We start from the raw sequence: 8,949 nt of genomic DNA on the forward strand, positions 1-8,949 counted from the left end.
ACATTAACTTAATCATTGGATTTGATCCATTGACACAATAGGTGACACAGCCTGGGATCACTGGTAACATTAGCATAGATTCTGATGGTGCCATGATCTTACCCAGTATATTCAAAGCTATAACCCCCAATTAAAAAATTATATATACCCTGCATAAGGCACCTTAGTTTGTATTTACAATTTTACCAAAGCATGCTGTTGCGGGGTATGCTGAACCCCTCCCCGCTTTGCTTGGGAACTTGCCTGCCACCTCTTTGATGGGAGAAAATTAGACAATTAATCCCAACCAGAGGAATACAAGACGGACCTCAGGCACTCAATTAAAGCAGCCATAGGTTTTATTTTACTTGCTCCCACCCAGCCAGCTACTGACCCACAGCCCTGGGTGACTGTGGAGGGGAGATCTTTGATACAACCAAAGAAACAAGGTACGTCTCTGGGAGCTGCCCCGCTTCTAACTCTCAGTCTCTTTTCCTCTCTTTTCCCAGGTCCTGCTTAGTTTGAGCTCCTCACAGTCACTCTTGGTGCTGACAGCCCTGGTAAGTCTCTAACACCAACTCCCTTGTTGGCATTTTTGCCGTGTTGCTGGCACCCACTGCATCTCAGTGTCCCATGGATCACATCTGTCCCAGCTCCTTACTGGTCTTGTCCTCCTCCTAAGTGCCCCAGGAGGCAGCTTCTGGTTTCAGCTGCCGGGTTTTTATCTGCACTGGCTCCCGCCTCAGTGCTTATCTCTTTGAGAACTCCTGGTGCTCTGGTGTAGTGCCCGAAGATTGGAAGAAGGCCAATGTGGTGCCTATTTTCAAGAAAGGGAGGAAAGTGGATCTAAGAAACTACAGGCCCATCAGCCTGACCTGTATCTCAGGGAAGATCTTTGAAAAAATTATCAAAGAGACCATTTTTGACAAACTGGCTGATGGCAACATCCCGAGGGATAGCCAGCACGGGTTCATTGCAGGTAGGTCTTGCGTGACCAATCTCATCTCCTTCTATGACCAAGTGACATATCACCTGGACAAGGGAGAAGAGATTGACATCATATATCTTGAATTTAAAAAAAGCCTTTGATCTGGTGTCCCATGATCTCCTCATGGAAAAATTGGCCAACTGCAGCCTTGGCTACATCACAGTCCAATGGCTGGGGAATTGGCTCTGAGTTTGGACCCGGAGTGGTAATCGATGGAAGTGAATTATTGTGGTGCGCCATGATGAGTGGAGTCCCCCAAGGCTCCATCCTTGGGCCTATACTCTTCAACATCTTTATTAATGATGTAGACATTGGTATCAGAAGCGGACTGGCCAAGTTCGCAAGGACACCAAACTTTGGGATAAAGCTAGTGATCCAGGCCAACCTTGACAAGCTCAGAAAATGGGGAGATGAAAATCTGATGGCATTCAACACCAAAAAATGTAAGGTACTGCATCTTGCGGGGAGGGAGGGGGGAAGAACCTGCAGCATGCTTACAGGCTCAGCAGTGCTACGCTTGCTAGCATCATGGCTGAAGGGGACTTGGAGGTCATGACTGACCACAAGATGAATATGAGCCACCAATGCAATGTCATAGCTGGTAAAGTGAGCAAAACTCTGGCTTGCATCCATACTCTCAAGCAAATCCCAGGATGTTGTCTTTACTATATTTGGCCTTGGTGAGGCCGCAGCTGAAGTACTGCATCCAATTCTGGGCTCCACAATTTAAAAAGGATGTGGAAAAGCTTGAGAGAGTTCAGAAGAGAGCCACATATATGATTAGATGGCAGGAGAACAGGCCCTATGATGAGAGGCTGAGAGCCTGGGACTCTTCAGCCTGGAAAAGCACAGGCTCAGGGAGGAACCTGGTGGCTGTGTATAAGTATATAAGGGGTGTGCATCAGGATCTGGGGGAATGCCTGTTCACCAGAGCGCCCTAAGGGACGACAAGATCAGATGGTCACAAACTCCTCTAAGACCATTTCAGGCTGGGCATAAGGAAAAACTTTACTGTTCGAGCCCCTGAGGCCTGGAATAGACTGCCTCCTGAGGTGGTGCAAGCACCTACTCTGAACTCTTTTAAGAAATATCTGGATGTCTATCTTGCTGGGATCCTTTTGCCGTAGCTGACTTCCTGATCTTTTGATGTCCCTTCCAGCTCTAATGTCTATGAAATCTTTAATTCCTCCTCGCTTGGTTGTTCTTTCCAGCTGGTGCTGTTTACTGCTGGCTTGCTGTTGCCGCTCTGGCCCTTTCTACCCCCAAAGTAACAGGGTCTACCCATATCCTTTACACATGCTTTCCTGAGAATATAAAATTTGTAATATATTATACATCTACTTATGATACCATTCTGTTTGATACATAATGAGTTCAATCCTGAGTTCTTTGCCTAATTTTTACAATAGCTAGTGAAAAAGAGAACCCAGAGAAAATGCTTAGCAATTATTTTCAACAGGTAATTCATATCTTTCTTTTTGTTAATATTTTGAGCTTCAAAAGCTTTCCCAGCAACTTTATGCCATTCAAATGAGAGTAAATGTTTTTAATTAAAATTCTCTAAAATACTTCTAGCTTTTTTCCCCGTTTAAGAATTTTCCACAAGTCATTAGTTGTTTCATGGGCACATTCTTCTGGAATGTCTTAAAGGACTTGGAAAGAATTTGTTTGAGTGGAAAATTAGTAAGGATTTTGGATTCTGGCTCGCTGTGATTAAAATATTCATAATGGATTTATATTTATAATGGTCTCTTACCTGGGACCATGTTGTCCCTTCTGTTTGGTTAACCTCATTTAGAGAACAAGTATCTCCGAGTTTCCTACACAGTCTTCCATGACAGTCAGTAGTTGGGAAGTCTGTAGGAGAGAACAAGGTGGATATCCTTCTCCCCCACTGCAGAAATGACTGGGTACATAGTCCTCAACCAGTGGATCTTCAGAGGATGATAATATAACTATCCTCTGTGGATAAAACACTTGACTGGGACTTGGGATCCTTGAGTTTTCTTCCCAACCCTGCCACTGGCTTGTTGAGTGACCTCAGGAAAGTCAATGTGTAGTTAATTTGTGCAAGGCAAGGATTTTTCTGGTGATTCTTTCATTGGACCAATGATATAGTCCCAGGAAATATGAGAGGCAAAGATTTTTCTGTTTGTCTTTTATTGTACTTGAACCATCATGGCTATAACACTCCAATTCTAATTAGCTTGTGGAACTCACTGGCAGTGGATGTTGTGGAGGCTGATGATTTAATTAAGTTCAAAAGAGGATTGGAACCCCTCACTAAGATTTCCTAGGCCTCTGAATGCTGTAGGAGGGACAGGGGTAGTGAATGTATCTGTCTGAATATGCCTTGCATAAATACTGTCCTTCTTAGCACCCACTTTCTGCTACTATGAGACAGAATACTGGGCTAAATTGACCTGTGATCTGATTCCAGTATGGCAGCTTTTGCATTTTTAAGTCTCTTCAAGTCTCTCTGCCACCTCTCCTCATTTTTTAAAATGGGACTAATGATACCAATTTATTTATAAAGCATTTTGATTTATAAATATGCGTTAGGTGGTAGTCTGATTTACAGTGAAACAGTAACAGAGCTAAGCCTTGGCAATCTTTCGTTTTGACAGTGCATCTCCCTTTAATGTAAGCATCTTGCTTTTTTTTCTTTAAAGCAAAAATGTAATCATTGAATAGTTCATGTTATTATACTTAGCATTTTACTTGTTCTTTAGTCTTTTTTTAAAAAACATCTTTATTACACTTCTTTTTTCTCAGTTTACAGAAAGGGGAAATATGTAAAATGTTTCTCTTTTTAACTCTTTCCAAACTAACTTCCAAATGCTCCTCTTGTTTTGTTATTTCTTGAGTGCCAGGGGGTTAACACAATTCAGTGTTCCCTGTTCTGGTCATGTACTCTCTCTTCATGTCCTTTCAACTCCTAAGAGATTTATTTTTGTTTAGCTTTCCTGCTCCATTCAAATTGAGATTACTATTATTAAGATGTGTTTAGAGTACAGCATTCCACTCTTTCCTCTTTATTTTGGGCTTCTGGCTGAGTACGCTTGATAATTACATGTAACCACTTCACTTTGTAATATATTCCCCATATTTCCCTTCCAGCTGACCTAACACTTTCATACAGTAACATACTACAAAGTTCACTAACCCTTTTTATCTGACGGCATAATTGGGGCTCTGTGTTTCTGAATCTCTGAAGTCCAAATCAATCCTTCTAAGCAAACTGCCTTTCAAATGCAGATAAAGTAGAGTACTTTTTCTCAACCCAATAAAAAAGCCCTTGCCTCTCTTAGTACCTGTTTTATGATATCTGTTTCATGATTTTAATAGAAAAATCAGCAAATTTAACTGCTCATGCCATAGGTGGATGTGCTTGGTGAAGCTGGAACTAGTCCTGTTGTTTGATGGTGAACTTATAAATTATGCTTCAGAGCCTGGTAAGTGTGGTTTGATTATAATCTGCCTAGAAATGAGTGCTGATCGCTCTTGTGACAGCTCCTCTGTCAGTTGCCTCAGGGTTTGTCTGTACTAAAAGTTGTTTTAACATGAGTTGATTGTCAGTTAACTCAGTTTAATCAGTATGATAGGCAGGATGCCTTGTGAATGCTCTGGCAAAAAAAAAAAAGAAGTGATGACCAGTCTATCATATACAAATGCAGAGATAAGCAATCAGGTTGTTAAAAATTGCAGAGTACAAACTCCATGGTTTGTAGTACAGAGAAAGCGAGGCCCCAACTCAGAAAGTGTTTAATTAAGTCCGTTCCTGTTCACCAAAGCATTTAAACACATGCTTAACTTTAAACACACACTTAAAACCCATTGAAGTCACTGAATTAGCTACACTGTTGCAAATGCTCCATACCAAGGCCAGACTGCATGGGCAGGACTTTATTGACTAAAGAATATTGGTTTTTCTCTTTGTTTCCACTGGTGGCTTGCAGAGTCTGCCTCTCTGGTGAAATGCTACATAGTTATCCCCGTAATTCTTTTTTAAGTGTCTCTGAAATATTTCTTTTGTTCCTCTTCTCATCCCGTTTTCCATCAGGCAGCTCAGTACAGGTTTTTAATATGTTTTTGAATGTTTCTCACCCATACAAACAATCTACTTTGCTTATATGCTAGTGAATTGGACACACTCCAGTAAGTACGACTGGTTACTTTATTTTACCAGAAAGAGAGGACACAGAAGCTGTTTCACTGGTTTGCCAGCTCATCCCTGCAACATAAGAGACCTATCTTTTTATCCTGTATAGTTTGCGCAAGTAATTTGGCATGTGAAAGCCCTTATGGCTTCCCTGCCTTTATACTGAGGTCAAATGCAGAGCTGTTTTACTGCACTCCTGACTTTCCACACTCCCTCTATTAGGGTCACACTAATGAAGACATTTCCAGCTGATGACTGAACTTAGCAGCCAGGTGCTAAACACAGGGAAATGCTGCTTACTTGGCAATGATTGGTATACAACCACAATATTTTAAACTATAATTACAAAATCAAAGATTTTTCAGAGCAATTGACAAAACGAAATGTCATATCCTTAGTTTTTGCTGCATTTGTGCATTCTTAAACCTAGCATCTTGCAAAGGGCAGTTCTCAGAAATAAAAAAGTTAGAGATTACCCATTGAATGTAATGTTATACCCTTTCTGAGAAGCACACAGCTTCTTTAAAAAACAAACAAAAAAACCCAGTTGGCACCATTTACTGAGAGAATTGTGGTTTTATAAATTGCCTAGGTCATAGTTCATTTTGTGAAGTGCACACTTCCATGTAGGTATTTAAATATACTTAGAAGTGGAAAAGGACATGGCAAAACTTACAACTATTTGTTGAGCTGGTACTTTTGATCAGTAAAATGATAAATATACAGAAGAAATTCTAAACCTGTTGAAATCAGTGGGGAGTTTTCTCACTGATTCCAATGGAGCAAGGTTTCCTTTCAAATACCTTATATATGTGCACAGAATAATACTGATAAAGATCACCTGCCTGAGTCTGCAAACAGCCTGAAACAAAAGACCCAAATTTCCATTCCCCAGTACCTACACAAAATAGGTTTAAGATGTTACCCAATCAGGATGAGAGCAATTTTTTTAATCCACATTTTTAGTGGTGTAAAGGATTATGAGAAGGCAGGGTAAAGAGTAAAATACTTTACATCTCTGTAAAGGATTATGTCAGGCTTGGAGAAACACAATAAGAGAAGTGGCTGCTTACCTTATTCATTTCAAAGGAGTGCCAATTTTAGAACCTAACAATGTTCACTTAAACATTAAAACCATTAGCTATCTCGAAGGCTGCAAAATTAGGGAAGTAAATTAGGAAGAGGTCTGCAGATCTGCATAGAGTCTGCTAAGATTGATGCCACAATTTGTTGACAGTGGTATGTTTTGTGAAAGAATTTTTGGAGGTTATCAAAACTTATTTCCTTAATTCAACCCCTTGTTCCAAGTCATCTTACCTACTTCTACAAAGCATTTCAGTTTCTTTTGCCTTAGATTTTACTTTTAACTTAGAAGGGAGTGGAATTTAGCATACTGTAAGTCAATATAAGGCAGTCTGTAGAGAGAGAGGGTGCATCTACACGCACAATTGATGTGAAGCAATAAACTCCAAAACAGTTTGAACCAGAGCAAACTGCTCCTGGGTGCAGCATCTACATTTGCTCCCAGGACAGCAGCAATTTGAGCCAAGGCAGAGCCAGCCTCCAGCTGGCTGGACTGACCAGGTGCAATATATGCCCATGGTCAGGGCTAGATTGACATAGGGCCCTAGGCATGTGCCTAGTTTACTTATAAGTGAAGAGGGCGCCCAGTTGTGCTTATTTTACATATTATAATTATTAAGCAAAAATAAAGTAATAGAAATATACAGCAGGGGTTTTCAACCTTTTTAAATAAATGTACCCCCGGCAGCCAGAAGTAGAGCTGGGGGTGGGAGGAAGTGGAACATGCAGCCTGACACGGAGTGGCGCCAGTGTAGGGGAGTGAGAGTCATTGTCATCTCCTCCTCATATCCGGCTGGCCAGGTGGCACCTGTGCAGCCCACAGAGGGGCCCCGCTGCCCTCAACCCCCGCCCACCCATACATACCTCCTAAGGCCTTTCTACTAAAGGGTTATTCAGGTTCTGCCCATGGTAAGCATCTACACTTGTGTTTCAGCAAAAGTACCATCTTACAGTGGAGTTAATTTAATGTGCCCTAATACCAGTGCACATGTAAACGGTGACACTTTGCTGCAGATCTAGTCTACTCTGTAGTAAAGTGCACATGTAGATGCACCCAGAAAGTGTCAAAACTTTTTCCTCTTAATTAAGCCAAGAGCTGCAGTAGGTCTACAAGAACTCTGTTACTAGTACAAATAAAATTAGCAGAAAGTTTTTATTATAAAGTTTGTGGGGGGGGGTGGTATCAACACTAGCCATTTTAATTCATATCTGGCTAAAAAATGGCACACAGGCAGTTGGCTTTAGTGCAAGGTTTTTGAGATGAGATTTCCAACAATACAAACTTCCGGGGGATTTTAAGCACTCGGATCAGTGTCTTGTGAGTGAATAGGGCTGAGTTTTGACACCTAAAATATTGCAATAGATTTTTCAATGTAAATATTTATTTAGAGGATCACATCCTTCACATGAAGGATGACTACTGTGATACATGTTAATGATTTCCAAATGACAGATTGCATAAGTCAATTTCATGCCACAGTAACTTTGAGTTGTTAGGACAGGAGAGTATCAAAAAATATTCCCTTTATACTACACCCAGTGTAAAAAAATGGTTGAACTGATAAAGGCCAAGAATAAGAAATGTGCATTTTATATTGAAATCATGTCAGATGATTTGCAAAGCCCTTTACTGTGACAGTGGACTAGGATTTAGATTTCTCTTTCTTTCTTATCGGCATTAAGAATAAGAATAGTAAAAGAGCTCTCTTTAAAATTCCCAGAAAAACTTGAATCTGTCATCTAAATGGACTGGCATTCATTTATGTCTTTGTGGATAGTACTTAAGGCTAGAAGTTGGCAGGTACCTATACTGGCATACCAAAGTGTCAGAGTATGGATGTTTGGTAAATTGCCAAATAACATTTGCCTAATGCTGCTCTCCAGGAGGCAAAGGACATCTTAGACCACATATATCTGCGGGTTTCAGCAGTGTGAAGTGATGGATGGTGGTTTAGATCCCTGCGCATGCAAATGCTAAGTAGCTCCTAAAGTCCAAAATCCTGCTGACTCGCAGCTTGGGCTTCTCACCTCATGGCAGGCAATACACTGCCTAGTGATAGCTCTGGGGTCTGTGAATTCCTTCAGGCAGAAAGCACGTTTTGTTTTTTGGGTTTTTTTGCACAGCACTCTCATTCACATGAGCATCTGCTGCCTCACCACAGTTCAACTGCAAGAGAGAGGAGGAACTTGAAAGTGACTTTGCTCATCAGAGGAAAGTGTGGCTTGGATCCACCTCTCTCCTTATCCTCTGTCTAGGTCATAAAGTTTTTTCTGATCTGTGAACTACCTATGAGCCACGGGGACTCCAAATCACTAGTTTTCAGGGTCTTTGTCTTGCTCTGGGCTGTCTCTTGCAGGTAGGCACTCATCACAGCGAGTTGGCAGGAGGCTCCACTGGATGACTGCTGAAAGGTGTACAGGAAAGGTTAGGCTTTTATTTCATTTGGGGCCCTTTCTGGTACAATCTGCATTTTGCAATTCCTGTTCCAGTCTGTGGCTGAAAAGCAGCTTGAAAAAGCTTCCTGCAGGCAAATCCCTATTCCAGCTGGTCTCACCCCAAACGTGCCCAGGTATGTCAGGAGCCCAGTTCCAGCCAGGTGAAGACTGATGATCTTCATTATGCCATAGGCAGCTCCCAGGTGGGTTAGATGGGGCTGGATCCAGGCCTCAGTCTTCCAGCAGCCTTCGCCCTTTTTAGTCCCTTTCAGTTTTGTTTTTTTAACTTCTTCCTTCCAGC

General features: G+C 41.4%; 1 protein-coding gene across 1 annotated transcript in view; it reads left to right on the plus strand.

Annotated features, from left to right (window-relative positions):
* Window positions 1-412: 412 nt before the first annotated feature.
* The window catches only part of TRABD2A (TraB domain containing 2A), a 31,537-nt gene continuing 23,000 nt past the window's right edge, over window positions 413-8,949 (plus strand). The window contains exons 1-2 of the mRNA XM_019554717.1: window positions 413-539; window positions 4,349-4,422. Coding sequence (XP_019410262.1) covers window positions 4,408-4,422 — 15 coding nt within the window. The 5' untranslated portion in view covers window positions 413-539; window positions 4,349-4,407. The remainder of the gene's footprint in view (window positions 540-4,348; window positions 4,423-8,949) is intronic.

This window comes from Crocodylus porosus, unplaced genomic scaffold (assembly GCF_001723895.1).
Source record: "Crocodylus porosus isolate Cpor-Errol unplaced genomic scaffold, CroPor_comp1, whole genome shotgun sequence".
Lineage (NCBI taxonomy): Eukaryota > Metazoa > Chordata > Crocodylia > Crocodylidae > Crocodylus > Crocodylus porosus.